Here is an 18,330-nt window from a genome sequence, read left to right as displayed (position 1 = left end):
ATTTTTATTTTTTAAATTTATGATCGAATCATTTTAATTTCACTAATTGTAGTTAAATTTGATAAATATAGTTCAATTGAAACAAGTTAAGTTTGATCATAAATAATAAATATCACAATTATTTTGCTTTTTTATTTAACCGGTGTGTCTAGTTGTCTACAATTGAAATGTACATATCACATATTCACAATTACACCAAAATTGATATTTTAAAGACTATTCCATAAATAAAAAAATTGAAAAAATTGAATGTTTTTTAGTGATTAAACTTTTTTTTGAAAAAATACTTCAAGAGAATTGAATATGAAAAATTAAAATTTCAATTAAATGTTTTTATTATATTTGCATTATACTACGTGTAATCTTTTCTATAAATTAAATAATCTCAATATTCTCTGTGAGTCAAACTTTATAGTTGTAATATGTCTCATGTGTTTGGTATGGAGCAACAAACAAGAGATTCAATAAACTTTTAACTATTTTTTTTTAATTTCCGAAGAAAATAATATCAAATTAATGTGAATAGGCAAACATTGTTGCTATAATAGTAAAAGTTGTTTGACATAAAGGTCTCTGGCAAGGCTATGGAAAAGGGTAGTTCCCATTTAGAAACACAACTCTTACTTCTTCTATTTCCTATCTATAAATAAGGAATGAAGATGCTGACATTTTTTTTTTTTTAAAATAGTATCCAAGTATCTAAACAATTTTCCTTAACATTTTAAGGTTTTTTTGTTCTGTTATATTTTATATTTAAAGTTTTATAAACAAAAAATGTATGTATAAATTATTCTATTTATGTATTTCTTGCAATTTTTACTTTTGCGACTGCTTCTGAATTGGTTTAATAAAGATCATTGAGTTACAAAAACAAAAACGAATCGGTTTTATGAGTATGCAACAGCTTTAAAAACATATAGATGAGCTTTGCCGTTTTATGAATTCCTAATTAATACAACTTATACTAGTTGGAATAGTGGCTTTGGGCCTATACTAGAAAAGATAATATTAAAAAAACCTAATTGCTTTAAATTAAAATTACAAATCTTGGTGTCTTGATAAATTTAATATAAATTTTAATTTATGCAATACAAATGTAAATTTTAAATTTTTATAGTTCGAAACACCAGCAATTAAAAGCTCATGATAATATTATTAAAAACTTTAAAATTAGTGATTTTTAAAGAAAGTTAAACTAAAAAAATATGAATTGAAAAGAAAAAGTAAAAAAGGAGTTGGTTTGAGTCAAACATGTAGCTTCTATAGAAAATGAGACCCCCGATTTTATGCTTTCCATCAAACTCCACTAAAGTTGATAAAGAATAATACAAACAAGGACCAAGTGGGTGTACGTCTCTTTGATTATGGCAAACCAAATTTTGTACGATTGTATAATACTAATACCATTCTTCATAGATGATAGATACCTTAAAATTGGATGAATAGATAGTTTGACTTTTGAATTTATACCCTTTTATACATCCAATCCCTAAACTTAACATTTCATCTATCGAACTTTAAATAATCCTATTTAACCCCTGAACGTGATAAATAAATAAACATTGCGAGCTCCACAATATTATAAAGAAAATGTCGATTACGATTATGTTTTTACAGTCACTAAATTTTCTAGCTACGGCGCTAGTTTGAAGAAATAAAACATTTAAAAAATCAAGGCAGGCATGAAAAATGCCAATGTTGAAATAATTGGGCGTAGGATTTTTGTTTTTAATTTGAAGAAAGCGAAAGAAATCAAAATCTGATTCTACCCAGCATTGCTCGTTAGTGATTTGGACTGTTACCCGTGATTTCAAGTTCTTGGTTCCATGCTCCACTCAACCCATTGTGCCCTATCCATTTCATTATTTTCATTGACAATCAACTTCTTCATTGGCTTCCATCTCGATAGATATAATATTCTCATTTTAGATAGGGGTGTGCACCCTTTGGAAAAGTTCGAAAGTTGGTAAATTTTCAGAAAATAACCAAAAGTTGGGGAATTTTAAAATGAATTTCTTAATATCGTACCATAAAACGATTTAGATTGATTTGAAAATTTTAATTTTTGATACGATTTGATTTAGAAATTTGATTCTAACAGTTTGGTACGAAAATAACAAATATCATATATATTTGTCTAAATATAATCATTCAATTGGTGGTCTGGCTAGAAAATATTAGAGAAATTTGCAGAAAATACTCCGTTTTTCAAAATATTTGCAAAAATACTCCGTTTTTTAAAAAATTATTTGTCTACCTTTTTTCGAAAAAATTATTTTTTTACTCCGAAATTTATTTTTTTACTCTGAAAAAATTTGTAAAAATACTCCGTTTTTTTTAAACTGTTTGAAACTGTATTATGAACGATTTCAAAAATTTCAAAGTTTTTTTATAAATACTTTATTATAAACCATTTAAAACTCTATTAGAAACTGTATTTGAAACCGTTTTAAACTCTATTTTTATGAAACTGTTATAAACCGTTTGAAACTCTATTAAAAACTCTATTTGAAACCGTTTGAAACTCTATTAGAAACTCTATTTGAAACCTTTTTGTAAAACAGTTTCAAATTGTGTTTTTTGAAACTGTATTTGAAACCGTTTGAAACTCTATTTTTATGAAACCGTTATAAACCGTTTGAAACTCTATTAGAAACTGTATTTGAAACCGTTTGAAACTGCGGAGTAAAAAAATAAATTACAGAGTAAAAAAATAAATATTTATTTTTTTTAGGTACGCTTATAAACTTTCAGTTTTTGAGGTAAATTTACAAATATTTTAGTTTTTTAGGTATCCTAAACTTCCCAAAATATTATCGGGAAGCGAATTATAAAGAAAAAAATCTTAATCGGCGATTTTTTCATACCAATCGGGACAGAACTCCAAATTAAAAAAAAATTGTATCTCCGACCAAAGCGGTCGCATGGGCTCAGTACCCGTGAACGACTTTGCCGCTATTTCAAATAACTTAAAATTCTAAACAAATTTATTATTTGACATATGTAATATCATAATTTATAGGCCTAACTATTTTTTAAAATTCAAACTTTTGTGTTTTTTTATCAATTACAATCACACCTTTTAATTTTTTTTACAATTATGTCCAATTTAAGGACTTTTTTGCAATTATAATTAAATCTTTGACTTTTATTTTTTAAAATCCAAATTTTTATGTTTTTTATCAATTGTGATCAAACTTATATATAAACTCTTTTTAGAAGTTGGACAATTTTTCAAAATTTGATTGTAATTAATAAAAAATGTAAAAAATTGAATTTAAAAAAATGAAATTCAATCTTGTTTGAAAATTAAACAATTTGATACCTCAGTTTTGATTTTTTAAACTATAAGGCTCCTCTTTTAGTTCCATTAATAACTTGATATTTACTTTCAAACAATTTGGTATCACACTTTTAATTATATTAACGATTTGGTACCTCATTTTCAGACGATTTGCATACGATTTGGTATCTCACGTTTCATTCCGCTAACGATTTGGTATCTATATTTAACAAAATGGCCTTCTAGTTTACAAAATTAAAGTTAAGATATCAATCTTTTGATTTTCAAATAAAAAATATTAAACTGTGAATTATTACAAACGTAAGGAGTTTTAGAGTAATTTGCTCTAACTTAAATTACAGAGTAATTTTTCATGTGACATTTCGGTTTTGAATTGTATTTAGTTATGAATCTTTTAGTGTTGGTGACTATTGTTAGTGATCCGATTTCTGTTTTGTGGTCTGGTGTGTTGTGGTGGAGTTTCCACTTTCAACTTAGAGTTAAAAAATAAAGCATAATTTGTTTTTGCACTATTAAATTGACTAAAAACTTGTCATGTCCAAAAGAAAAATTATGGCCTTTTTATTTGGCATACATTAAAAGTAGTACATAGTGATTAATCTCTTTTAATGACCTAAATGCTTTTTTATAGTTTGAGCTCCCTCAATGTCCTAATTAAAATTTCTCTTAACAAATTTCAATCAAACATTGTCCCGTTGTTTCAAGATTAGAGAGCGTTAGATTGAAAGATAAAAACTGAAATCGAAATGGATAATCGAAATAAAAAATAACGAAAATGAAAATAATTGATTTTCATATGTTGTTTGGTCTACACATCAATGTATGAATGATAATGAATGCAAAAACTGAATAAAATTTAGTTCGGTTGGATTTTAAAAATTAAGTAGTTTTTTAGTTCAGTTCGGTTAAAATATAATTTTTTTTTAACTAAATTCAAATGAACTGAAGCGAATGTAAATTCTTATAGAACAGATGTGTCTGGTTCTGTATGAAAAAATTAGAATCTTTAAAATTTTGGTTCGATTTTTTATTAATTGAAATAAAAAAAATAGTTCAGTTTGATTTGGTTCTGAAATAATATATAATTTGATTTGATTTGGTTCAGTTAACTTGATATTATAAAAAGTGGATTTTAGTTTGGTTCGTTTTGAAATAATCTTTTCCAGTTAAATTTTAATATAAACCAACATGAAATAATTGAACCAAATCAAAAAATCGAACCAAATTTGATATGATTTGAAAAATCAAATTTTCAGTTCACTTCGGTTGTGACTAAAATTTATTTAGATTAATAAACATAACTAAATTAATGTAATAAAATTTTAATTAAATAATGATACAACTTATGTGCTACAACTAAAGTCAAAAATTTATTTGACATGATAACAAAGAAGTAGTAGTTAAACATTTACTTTTTTTGTTAATATTTTTATTAATTTTTACAGTTATTCATAGTATATTTTTTTAATTATATATGTTTAAAATAATAAATAATTTTTAAAGTGAAAAAATTATTTTCAAAAATTTAATTTTTCTTTATATTCAATCAAGTAACTATTAAGGATGATTTAAGATACTGTTTCTTTTATCTTAATAAAGTTGTTTATTTTGTCTTTTTTTATAAATTCTTATCGATTTTAATAAATAATAAATTTTAAATTTTATTTTATTATTTTTATTTAATAATATTTATTGTTGTCTGTTGAAATATTTTTAAAAAAATAGTGGCTATGAAATAAGATATAGTAAAAGACAGAGTAAAAATATTATTGTGTATGTGTCTTTTTTGAATTAAATGACAATAAAAAAATATAAGATAAAGGGAGTATTATATATTTACCATATTTAAACTGTATTTAGTGCCGTTTTATTTTTCTAAATAGTCGAAAACAAAAATTTTGACCTTTTTAAATTAGAGTCCTCGTTCCGCCACTTCATCAATTTCAAATTTACGCGATATTACTTTATTTTTTAAATTAAAGAGATTAATTTATTATTTATATGTTTAATTGGTATACTATAATAAAAAAATAAAAATTGTAGTTAAGTATAATATTTTTTTATATATTTTTTAATATTATATTATTTTTAATTTTTATCAGTTTAGAATTAAATCCTTGCTAAATGATAATTTAGCATTTTATGGTAACATTGCATGAGAACATCGTACTTTTGAAAGGTTATAGGAAATACTCTGCTTTTTAAATGAGCAAATGGTCCACGCGACTCTTAAGTTGTGTTTATGAATTAAATAAATATATTTTAATTTTTTGGATCAATTTATTTTAAAATTTATATTTTCGGAATCAAATAAGTTAACTTTTCAATCAATTGGACCCAAAACTCTCTCGATTAGGTTAAATAATTTCAAAATTATACTCTTTAAAATGTGGACTAACTTGATCTCGAAATATAAATTTGAAAGCCCAGTTAATCCAAAAGTTAAAATGGAATTATTTGACTCCAAAATAAATTTTTGATCTAATTAACTAAAAAAATTAAAATGAGTTTAATTGATCTCGAGAAATAAATTTGAGAGCTTGTTGACCCTTTGTTTTTTTAAAGGCCATTACTAAAAACCGCCCCTAGGCCATATCGTGCTATCTCGTTCTCTTTTTCGGTTAGATTTCAAAATTTTCATCCGAATTTTTTGTTATCCGTTCTTCGTGTTTAAAAGTGAATTGAGAGGATTTGAATGTGTGTTTTAGAATTAGAAAAGGATTAAGGAGTATTTAGATAAAAGAAAATGGACGGTATATAGTAATTTTGGGACGGTATTTAGTAGTCCACTTTTTAAATGGGAGAAGAGTAAGGACAAAAAAGCCAATTGACGCCCGTGAAGATCGAGGGATACATAAACAGAGCCAAATGACTTTACGCCGTTGGATTGACTTGCATGGGAATGCCTCTCATTTCTGTTTTCTTTTTCTGCTTTTAACGAATTTTGTTTTCTCTCTTATTCCTAATCAAAACATCTCTCTACTAATCACACTCACGCCGTCTGTTTCTTCCGTTAATTGCTCAGTATTTTTTTACGAACGTTTTTCATTAATTAAAAGAATTTTAGAACGGTGAGCATTGTTTTTTGATACCTAATGCGGGTCCCATTGTCATGGATGCTTCTGATAAGGCGACGAAAAACATTAACACTGTGGGGTCCGCCGTTTATCTCGATCATAGAGAACAAATTGTATTTATTGGCATTTAGTAGTAATAATATCATTCAAAAACTTATTGCTTACTTTTTTTTATTTTTCTTCTATATATAGTAGATAGATTTTTATTTAATTCTCTCAGTTTAGAAAAATGTAGTAAGATTTTATTTTGACAATTTCACCACTATGAAAAAGGAAAATATTTACAAGCACACGACTTAATCATGTACTTAGCATAAATAAATTATAGTATAGATTTTTTAAAAAATATCTAGAAAGGAATTAGAAGAAATTTTACATGTATTTTAAATTTTAATAAATTAATAAAAAAATCTTAAATTTTAAAGTTTATAATATTTTTTAAGATTACGTTGTAAAAACAACCGTAATTCATAAAATCCACTAAAATTAAAAGTAACTTGAACAAAAAAAAACGAAGTGACTCTCGACGATGAATCAATTTGGTAACTCCGATATTGTTTTTTTTTTTTTGAGAGTTAACTCCGATATTGTTACTCACACTCCACCCTTTTTTTATTCCACCAATTGAATTGTAACATTTAATTACCTTCGTCGAGCAACATCAAAATTCAATCGATGATCTTAAAAGAGTGAGAAAGGACCACTTCGGACAAGAGAAAATCAAGATCCGAGTAAGAGCTAAATTAAAACAAGATAAGACTAAGAACCACGTAAAAAAAGTTTTAGTTACAAATAGAAACTTTATATTAAATGAACAAAGGATCAATTTACCCCTGAACTTGATACAAAATATTAAAAAAGTTATTTATAAGGCTTTGGTACAATTAAACCCACAATTTAATAAAACTATATCAATTCAATCCGCAATTTACCAAAACCGGATCAATTTCACTCTTCTGACAAAAAAAAGAGAGTGGGCCACCTAATTAAAGAAATCAATTCTAATTATTTTTAATTAACTCTAAATAATTTTAATTAATACTAATTAATACTTATTTATTTATTTGTCTCAAACAAAAATTGTAAACCCACTACCATCACATGTCGCCACCGAAACCCGCTATTACCAGTACCACCTACTTAAAATTGATCATCATCGAAGGAGTTGCCGCTCCTCATGTGAGAAGGAGCATATATGCTCCTTCTCAGGCAACAGAATGAGCAAATTTGCTCTTTCCCGAGAGAAGGAGCCGCAGCTCCTCCTACGGCGGTTGGTGCCGGGTGGGTGCCGGCTATGGGTTTTGGTGGCGGTGGTCGCTCCTCCGACGGATACGGAATATAAAAGATTCAAAAAAAAATTCTCAATTTTTATTTAAAAAAATGAATTGATTTAAAAGTTTTAAAGTATAAGAAACAAAATTGAAATTTAAAAATCATTAAGCGTTAAGTCATAAAATGGAAAAATACTAAATACTAATTTAAACTGTTTATTATTTAGAGCCCAATGTTTCCTATTATTTTTGCATCCGTAATAGTGCGAAAAGAAGGTCTGAATTCAAGTTGAAAATCAGAGAGTGTATTTCATTTTCGAAGAGAGGCGCGATGTGATCTTTTTTGCCAAATTTGAACATTTGCTTGTACCAAAAACCTCACAAATAATTTTTTTTGATATTTGGATGAATGGATTTTTTTATATATTAATGGAGGAAACTACAGCATCTACATATTCTTATAAACAAAACATACAAAAATAGCACTTGTTAGAAATAACATAAAAATATAGCTTACAATAGGCAAATGAATTGATAAAAAGATTTACTGGTCTCATTACCTCATACTTTCGCTTTTTTACTGATTTGAACATGAGAATGAAAATATATAAAACAATTTGGGTGTTCATTTAACTTGTTCTTCTTTATATGATCGGACATGGTTTTAAAAAGACACACAACTGTTCATTAATTTATCATATTTCTTATATTAAGAATAAACTTGTTAGTATCAAAACAACTAAGAATTTACTAAAAAGGATTTTAATATAGTAAAATATTTAATTTAATCAATTAATCTCATTTATCCTTATTTTTTAAAATATCAAAACACATGCATCTTTTTACACATGAATAATGTAACAAATCAATTGTACTATAATTATTTGTATTAGATACATGATATAGTTAAGGGAGTTTGTAAAAAATACTCCGTTTTTAAAAAATATGTGCTAAAAATACTCTGAATTTGAATTTTTTTTTACTTCTTTTTTATAAAATTTATTTATTTACTCTGAAAATTTATGAAATCCCATTAGAAACTGTTTTTGAAACCCTATTAGAAGTTGTATTAGGAATGGTTTTTTAAAAATGGTTCCAAATTATGTTTTTAGAAACCGTTTGAAAACTTATTAGAAACTGTCTTTAAAACGGTTTGTAAAACAATTTTAAATTATATCTTTTCCAAAACCGTTTAAGAACTCCACTAGAAACTATATTTGAAACGGTTTATAAATTAGTTTTAAATTATTATTTTTAAACTGTTTAAGATTGCGAAATAAAGAAATAAATATTCTAAATTATTGAGATACAACTAAAAACATTTAATTTTTGAGTTAAATTTTATAAATATTTTTATCTTTTGGTAATTTTGAAGAAAATATTAGATCAAAAGTTCAATTATATTAAGTACATGTTTCTCTACATAAAGTTTAAGAGGAAAAACAGTAATAGAAAGAAGGTGTATGAGCCAATAAGCAATAGTGTAAGGGCCTACATGAAAGTTGTAGAAATTCAATTTCAGTTCCATTAGTCAAAATTGAAGGGCCCAAAAGGACAAAAAGAAAGTGTATTTGCTTATCTCATATTGGTCATCATTAGTAACTTCCCTTTCCCATCTTTTTATTCCTCTCCTCCTCTGTTTCCTATAAATAAGCTTCAACTTTATTAGTATTAAAAAAGATTTCATACTTCATATATAAGTCAGAGATAATAAATTCTAATACTACTAATTATAACACCAATAAATTATAATTCAACTTATGTCTTAAACAATATTATATGAAGATCGTAAGATCACATTCTTTCACCAACATTAAATTTTTTATTTTTCAGTAATAATAATAGTAATTATATTGACAAAGATGAAACCATATTACTCCCTCCGTCCCACTTTAAAAGTCCCATTTGACTTTACACACAGATTAAAAAAACATTAATTATTCTTGTCTTGTCATGTTTTTTCATGTTTTACCCCTATTAATGATAGTGGAATTTTCCATAAAACTCTTTTAAGATAACTAAAATAAGGTTTAAAGCTCTAAATTAGATCATTTTTTATTATGGTAATAAAGTAATTTTTTTTGAATCCAACAAGAAAAAGTTTGCCACTTATTATTTTGTATTTCTGATATACTTTTACATATACATGTAAGTTAATTATTTACGATTAATCCATATTATATTCATATATATAGTTATCATGAAATTATTTTTCCGATATCCTTGTTAAAGTTTTTAAGATATTTTTAGACTTTCCAAAAAATGTAATTGGGGGTTGTTTTAATTTTTGGGTTTAATTGAGAGTTTTAACTTCTTATTTTGGTCAAAATTTCTAAAAAAGGAGATAACTTTGTTCAAAAAAACTTGAAGCAGAATAAGCAAAGACAAATGTAAACTTGCACAGTAAGTTGTTAGGTTTAATCGAAAAACTATCAACAAAACCCTCATCCCCACGCACCATTCATGTGATCATGTGATTAGGAATGTCCTGGGATGGTTCGGTCCGATTCAATTTTAAATTGATCAAAACCAACCAAATAGAAATATATTAACCATTCAAATGAAACCGAGTTAAAATTTAAGTTCAGACTGATGCCGATTCGAATCAAACTATTTGATCGGTTCATTTTGATTGGATAACAAAAATACAGTTTGTAATTATATTTTAAAAATGATTTTTTTTTTCATTTTAAAATTAATTTATACATTAAAAAATTATTGTATTAGAGAATTTCATATATTAATTATTAACACCTTTTCAATTTAATCTAATTTTAAATTAATAATCTTATTTGATTGCAAAAAAATAATTGTAATTTAGCTTCCGTATAATCAAAATATTAATTAATATATACATTAAATATAAAATCCAATATATTTAAAAATAATAAACATTTAAAATTCTAAATTACACACATAATTACATACTCAAAAAATCACTATTTATATGATTTTTTTATTATATATAAAATTATACTCAAAAGCTAAATATATGATTCTTTTTTACATATAGAATTATATACTAAAAGTGAATCAAAGACCTCTTATTGGAGGTTACTTGAAGAAAGAAAGGCTATAAAAAATTAAGTATATGAAAAAATTAAATATGTGCTTAATATATTTGTTTATTTAAATTGATTAAAAGTCACATTAATATTTGTAAGAATGTAATCATATTTTTACAACATCGATTCATTTTGTTTGAACAAACCTTCTATATATCTATATAATAGTATAAAAGTGAACCCAAAACACATGAACAGTGTTTTGGGTTCACTTTACTAAAAACCCCTCATAATGTAGCAATAATTTCAGAATCTAATACTATATTTAAAGCTATTTGTATGCCTATTTATGTAACTTCGGCTACAATTCCATATGAATGTCCATGTTTTTCTATTATATTAAGTATAAAAGTGAACCCAAAACACATGAACAGTGTTTTGGGTTCACTTTACTAAAAACCCCTCATAATGTAGCAATAATTTCAGAATCTAATACTATATTTAAAGCTATTTGTATGCCTATTTATGTAACTTCGGCTACAATTCCATATGAATGTCCATGTTTTTCTATTATATTACAATAAGCCCAATTGCAAATGGGTTTTCTCTTTATGATAAGACCATAATTATAGAAATAATTACATAATTAACACTCAATAAAATGATGCCGTTTTATTTGTTGGATGGAAATGTCTATGTATTGTAGGGATTATTTGAGTGAAATGTGTTGGTTTATAAAAATTCAATTTTAATTATTTTATTTACAAAGAACTACTCTTTGATATTATTTCTCTTTTTTACAATAATTTCAAAATTATTTATACTATGGATGTCTATTGTTAATTCCTATATTTTCTAATTTAACGAGCCAATTTTATTTTTATTTTAAAATTTCTTTTGCTAAAATTAGTTTTGCACGGATTACGAATTATAAAAGTTTAATTTTTTTAATTAAAAAATCATTAAACAATATCATAACTTTGACGTTTATGTTTATCCTTAATTTTAAAATTGGTGTCTAAGTTTATTCTTGAACTTAATATTCAAGTTTATAAAGTTTTTAGTATATAAGATAAAAAAATCATATATATATAACATTAAAAGAGAAATTATACCTAATTTTTATTACCTATCAATTTTATTATTAGTTTTCCATATTTGCATTTCACATCTCGCTCTCTTTTATTTTTAGTGTTTATAACAAAAGAAATCAAATTCATATATAATAAAATAGATCATGTGATGATGAATATCTTAGAAGTGGTATTTATTCATGATTTTGCTATTATTTTGAATTTTTGGTTGGTAAATTTTTGAATTTAGCTTAATCGACGACGTGTTCTATTAAATAGGTTTCAAACTCAACGTTGATGTGCTGAAACTGAAATATAAATTGAGGAGTTAATTTTGTTTTAATTGTTTGATTCTTTATTATATGGTGTATTAATAATTTTATTTTTCCTAAATTGAATCAGATTATTTTTGATACTATTAAAAGACGCATAAGATTTTGAATCATAATTTTTTTTCCAAAAATTATCTACAATTTTCATGTCAATATTTTATTTTCCATATATTTTTATCATTTATTTCCATTTTAACATAATTTTAGTTTTTTTCAGTTGAATTGCACCGAATTGGCGCACTTCTAACAACATACATATTTCGGTTTTTAGTTTTTTTATTTAAATTTCATTTTTTCGAATCTTTTTATTTTTGATTTTAGTTGTGTTTTTAAAAAAAATTATTTTTTGGTTTTTTGATATAGCATGAGTTTCGTTAATGAAGATCGACCAACAAGATAGAGTTTTGAAGAAAAAATAAATTTTATTGAAAAACTAAATTTTTGAAGTTAAAGAAAAATTTGGATTCTATTGATCTATATAGCTGTATTTTTAAAAAATTTAAAATTGAGTTGGAAATTTTAATTTTACGTATGAAAATAATATTATGGTGTTATTGAATCTGATATTACAATAATTTGATGTGGAATACATATTGACTAATTAGTTGTATTGATGAAATAAAGAAGATATTTTCAACTAAAATATATTAATAATAAAAAAATTAATTATCTCCTTTTAGTATTTATATATAGCTAACTTGCTATTATACAATACTTTGTTAATGTTACATATTATTTATTAATTTTATTCAAATTTTAATGTGTTCGTTTTTTCGAATAGAAATATAAATTTCGATACGAAGCGAAGTGAGGGTTTCGTACTGGTTATATTATATAGGAAGACTATCTCATGCAACAATAATACTACGTCATACAACAATCTGATAAATATTTATAATATCAAAATGTATAACTAGTGCTTTTTTATTATTAATTATCTCAATATTATAATTGTTTTATTTATTTTTTATGTGAATATCAACAATGCCGTTGAATAATTATTTATGCAATGTGTTATGCAAATATCGTATAGTTGAACTCCACATGTAAGTAAAATGTAGAGCCAAGTGGCAACGAAGCATATTTTGACATAGAATAGTGTTAAACGGATGACCAAACAAGCACATAAAATTTAGGATCTCGAGCTATCCACAATAAATACTACTGCACCATACATACAAACCTACACAAATTAGTCTGAAACAAATACAAATTGGCGTAAGCAAATTCCTAAATTCATTAATTGAGTGAAGGGAATTACTACTCTGTTATTATGCCCCGCTACTTAACAAAGGCAAGCAGACAGCATCCAACAGTAAATGTAAGCCCAAGAAAACAGACAACTACTTTTTAGAGAGAGAATCGGGGGACCCACATCTATCACTGTCTCTGATTGGACATATTGGTGACCCCGCTGTCACTCTTATTATTATCATGGCGATGGAGATGATGATGATGATGAAGATGATATAGGAGCATTTGCATTTGGATTTGATTCATGCCTTGCCCTGCTCTTTTCGTTGATAAGACCATACAGGATTTACCACAATTCTGTGTCAACCCTCCACATAATGCTTATATAATTTGTCCACCTTGTCAATCCTTATAGTCAAGGATATTATATTACGTTTTTTTAATATAAGTAATGAGTAAATGAGTAAATGAGTAAATAATTAACTCGGTTCCTGAATTAATTCACGATATTTTAATTCTTAATAAATAAAAAATATAAAGAATATTATTTTTAATTAATTAAAATGACAAATTAAATTATTAACCGTTAATCACAAGTTGAGAGATCGAGTTGACTATTTTTTCTTAAATTATCAACTTAATTTAAATTCACATATTAACTTTTAGTATGATTTATAAATAAAATATGAATTTTAAATTTGGCAAAATCAAACATCGACTTTTGTTTTTTAATAAATTGAAACACTAAGTTATTTTTACTAAAAAGGTATGGTGTTTCAATTTAAAAAAAAAAAAATAATTGTTAACGATTTTATAAAATTTAAGAGTATTATTTTTAAAAAAAGTAGGCTAAAATTTAGAATTATTTATCTATATTTACATTCTTTATAATTCAATATAAATGTAAAAAATAGAAGTAGTTAGGTAGTCCATGTCAAAAAGTTCTCCAATTGGAGAGAGGTATAGAGGGTTAGGCTTGTACAGTGGAGTAGTAATGGTCATGTTTTAGTGTGGATGGTGGCTTCATACAAACCCATCTTATTAAGGGATTGGTGGGTCCAATCTCCCAATAACTTAATTCAAACTACATTATAATATAATGTGAGTCCCCCACTTCTCCCCCAGTGGTAATAATCATATCACTCACTCACATTCCTCAAACAATAATTATACATATATTCATAACATTTAAATATTGTACTATATATTCATAACATTTAAATATTACTAGTAATAATTTAATAAGATTAGTACCAAAATCCAAAAATGAGAGAAATGGGGAAGGCAGAGATGGGCATGTGTAGCTCCATTCTCTCATCCTTTTTTTTTACTTCAAATTTTGTTTATTTTGTTTTTTCAACATTATAAACACATATAAACATTGTTCATAAAAAAGAAGAAATTAAGGGAGAGCTCACCACTACTACTCCTACAAACTTTTAATATAATATCTATAAATACTTCCCCTATCATAATTAAAGCCCCCCTAAGTTTTTCAACTTTACTTTTAGACCCACAAAAAAAAAGTAAATCAAAATTAAACTAATTATGAAAAAAAAATAAAAAACCATTTCCATATCTCCTTCAACTATAACTGAACTGAACCGCCACAAGCTAACCATCAACTTCATGTTAAATGTAATAAAAAGATTACTATAAGACAACCTTCACATCACATTGCAACTCGAGGTGTTCTCATCACTGAAGATGTTGGTATACGGGTCTGGACCTTGATGTGGTGGCGGGTACGGGTATGGGTACGGTGGCATGTAGTTCACCGCCGGTGGTGGCCTTGCATACATCATGGGTTGAAACCTCTCGTTACCCATGGCTCTCTGTTGGTTCATTACTGCTTGCAAGTACTGTTGTTGTTGTTGTTGCTGCTGCTGCTGGAGGTGGTATGGGTTTCCGGGCATCAGATCCGGCCCGGCTCCTTGGAAGTATCCATTTCCGGGGCCACCAGGACCGCCGCCGCCGCCCATGGCTGCCCCTGCCGGTAGGCCTTGAACTGCTGGGATGTTACCCATTTGGCCCATGGGCATATTGCCCATTTGACCCATGGGCATGTTTGGGTTACCCATTTGACCCATGGGGCCATGGGGTCCACCCATGTTCCTAAGTGCATCATTTACAGCACCACCACCGTTATTCCCCTTTTTACCCCCATTCAATTGCATGTTATTACCATTACCACCACCGCCACCACCCATGTTACCGTTCTTATTATTACCGCCACCACCACCGCCATTGTTACCGTTTTTCCCATCCTGTGGCTTTCCACCGCCATTTTTCCCACCCTGATTTTGATTTTGGTTTCCTCCGTTACCAATCGCACCACCACCGCCTCCACCGCCGCCGCCTTTTTTAGCTGCATTTCCATTTGCACCACCCATATTTACTTGAACAGGCACAGCTCCATTACCACCACCACCGCCGCCTCCGCCGCCAGGCTTCTTACCATTTCCACCTGGCATCGGACCACCCTTCTGAGCATTCATAAGCTGAGGATGCATGCCATTCATCATCATGCCACCATTATTAGGCATAATGGGCTTCATTTTATTAAGTGGGTGTTGAGGATCACGCAACTCATCTTCAAACTCATCATCGTCAAACTCATCATCATCGTCAAACTCATCATCATCAAACTCATCACTCATGTCGTCATCCTCCGCCGGAGCAGCAAACTTCACCGCCTTCTGATTCGGATTCTGACCATTATTATTCATCGGTAATTTCATCTGCGCCATCTTATTATTCAGATCCTGCATAGCTTTCATCTGCTGTTGCTGCTGCATCATCTGCTGCATCTGCTGGCTGAATTGCTGTTGAGGATTCTGGTTCGGCTGTCCACCACCGCCACCGCCACCACCTTTAGGCTGGTTGTTGTTGTTGTTACCTTTAGGGCCTTTGTTGTTACTGTTATTACCACCTTTGCCATTATCAATTTGCATGTTCTTAAACTGATTGGCCATCTGGTTCTGATTATTGTTGTTAGGTTTAGCAGCTCCCCATACCTCAGCATGTTTGCCTGATTTTGCGAGCTTCTTAATGAGTATTGCAGGGTCTACATTACCTGAAACTGTCACCTTCCCCTGTTCTGAATCTATGCTGGTAGTAAAAACCCCTGTTCACACCAACAACATCAATTTTTTGGTACTTAAACATATAATAAAAGTCAAGATTCAAGATTTCTTGGATATGCAAGTAGTAATTAGCCAATTAAAATAAAAAGATTTGGTAAGAGAAACTAAAAATTAAATAAAAAAGATACCATACCATCGATTTTCTGCAAGATTTTCTTGACTTTCTGTTTACATCCATCACAGTGTATGTTCACTTTCAGAACACAAGTCTGCATGTAAAATCAACCCAAACAACAGAGCCATGGTCATGAATAATTAAAATACCAGCTTAAATAATAACCAAAAGTTAAGCTAAAATGAAGCAGAGGAATTAAACAAAAGGGTATACCTGGATCTTCAAGAACTCTTCTTTACTCATATCTCCGAACTCAAACTCAAGATTCCAATTATAGAAACTAAAAAGAACCGGTAATAGATCTGAAAAAACAAAAGGGTGGGTTTATTACAAAGAAAAAACCGGAATGGGGGTAATCTTTGGTAAAGAAAACAGCAGAAAACAAAAAAAAAGTCTCAGTTTCAGAGCACAGAAACAAAAAAAAGTTAAGACAAGAAGAAAAACAAGAACTCAGCCTCGAGAGAAACAGAGATGGGAGTACATTAAATTTAGGGTATAGGACTCTGCTTCCCCTATTTCAGGGTGAGAGAGATGAAACTTAAAAGCTAAAGGAAGAAGAAGAAGAAGACTGGCAGAGAGAGTGTATGGAGCTCAGCAAGGTATCACTCTTTCTAAATGCTCTTTATTTATTGGTATAATTTTTTGCTTCATTTTTAGATTTTCTCACTTTATAATCTTTTCTTACCTATTTTTACACTTATTTTATTTTCTTGTTTAATTTTACCCTCTCTTTTTTTCTTGGCTTGGCTTTGGCTTGTATCATTTTGGCTTCTTCTTTAACCATATCTCACTACTACAATTATATAATTGGTGTTTCTTTTTTTGATTTTATGTATATTTGACTTATTTTTCATGGATTTATATTCTAAATATCGACCGTTACTTAAATTCAAATTTCAAACTTCAATAATTCTTGTAGAATTAGAATATGTATCAATCAAAGATCACTTACATAAATAAATACTTCTATTGAACATTGACTTAATAGTTGCGAATATGAAGTATTCTGAATGAGTTTCAATTATAAAATAATATTTTTAAATTATAAAATAACACTTCTAAACTTTTTATGTTTAAGTTATTTCTAATTCGTATTGTGTAGGTTTCTTACAAAAGACAATTCTACTCCTAAATTTTAAATGCCTACATACATAAGCACAGTTTAAATTTGCGACCTCACTTAAGATAGAAGAACGTCTTGTCAAATCACATGCGTCTTGAAAAAAGATATGTACTCTATTAATTTATACATCCAAACGAAATAATATAATATTAAACCATATGATTAAAAAGCAAATATCACTTTTAACATGTTTAAATTTGGATTTATTAATAATTATATTTATTATTAGGACTACTTTAAATATATTTTTATTTAGTTATTATGGATTTTACCATCTGTAAAGTTAAAGAATACATATAAAATATTGACCGGCGTACTTAAATTTTTAATGATTACATAATAAATATCATATTACCTTTTATAAATCCGTAAAAACCGGGAAATAATTGATTCAGACAAAAAATGATTATATTGTTTAATTATGTCGTATTAACATAAATAAACTCAAACAAAAATTGAATAGATTTTATATAGACTATTTTAAGTATATTATGATTTAGTTATTCAAGATTTTATACAGTTGTAAAGTTAAAAAAAATGTAAAATGTTAGCTGTCGTATTTAAATTCTGAAATATATATTTCTCCGATTAAACAGGAGAATCATTGTTCTGACAAAAATACTTAAACTTAGTGTCGTATTAACTTCAACAAAATCTAATAAAAAAATAATATCTTGTCGTGCTATTTTA

General features: G+C 27.4%; 1 protein-coding gene across 1 annotated transcript; it reads right to left on the bottom strand.

Moving 5' to 3' along the window:
- Positions 1-14,816: 14,816 nt before the first annotated feature.
- On the bottom strand, positions 14,817-17,157 carry LOC126667983 (heavy metal-associated isoprenylated plant protein 32-like). The gene is made up of 3 exons (XM_050361144.2): positions 16,731-17,157; positions 16,536-16,611; positions 14,817-16,383 (listed from the first exon to the last, which is right to left on the bottom strand). The coding sequence occupies exons 1-3, from the start codon at positions 16,758-16,760 to the stop codon at positions 14,924-14,926; spliced, it is 1,566 nt and encodes a 521-aa protein (XP_050217101.1). The 5' UTR covers positions 16,761-17,157; the 3' UTR covers positions 14,817-14,923.
- Positions 17,158-18,330: the final 1,173 nt, after the last annotated feature.

This window comes from Mercurialis annua, linkage group LG2, assembly GCF_937616625.2.
Source record: "Mercurialis annua linkage group LG2, ddMerAnnu1.2, whole genome shotgun sequence".
NCBI classification, from domain to species: domain Eukaryota; kingdom Viridiplantae; phylum Streptophyta; class Magnoliopsida; order Malpighiales; family Euphorbiaceae; genus Mercurialis; species Mercurialis annua.
The sequence above is the reverse complement of the archived record's forward strand: the minus strand, read 5'-3'. Positions and strand labels throughout refer to the sequence as shown.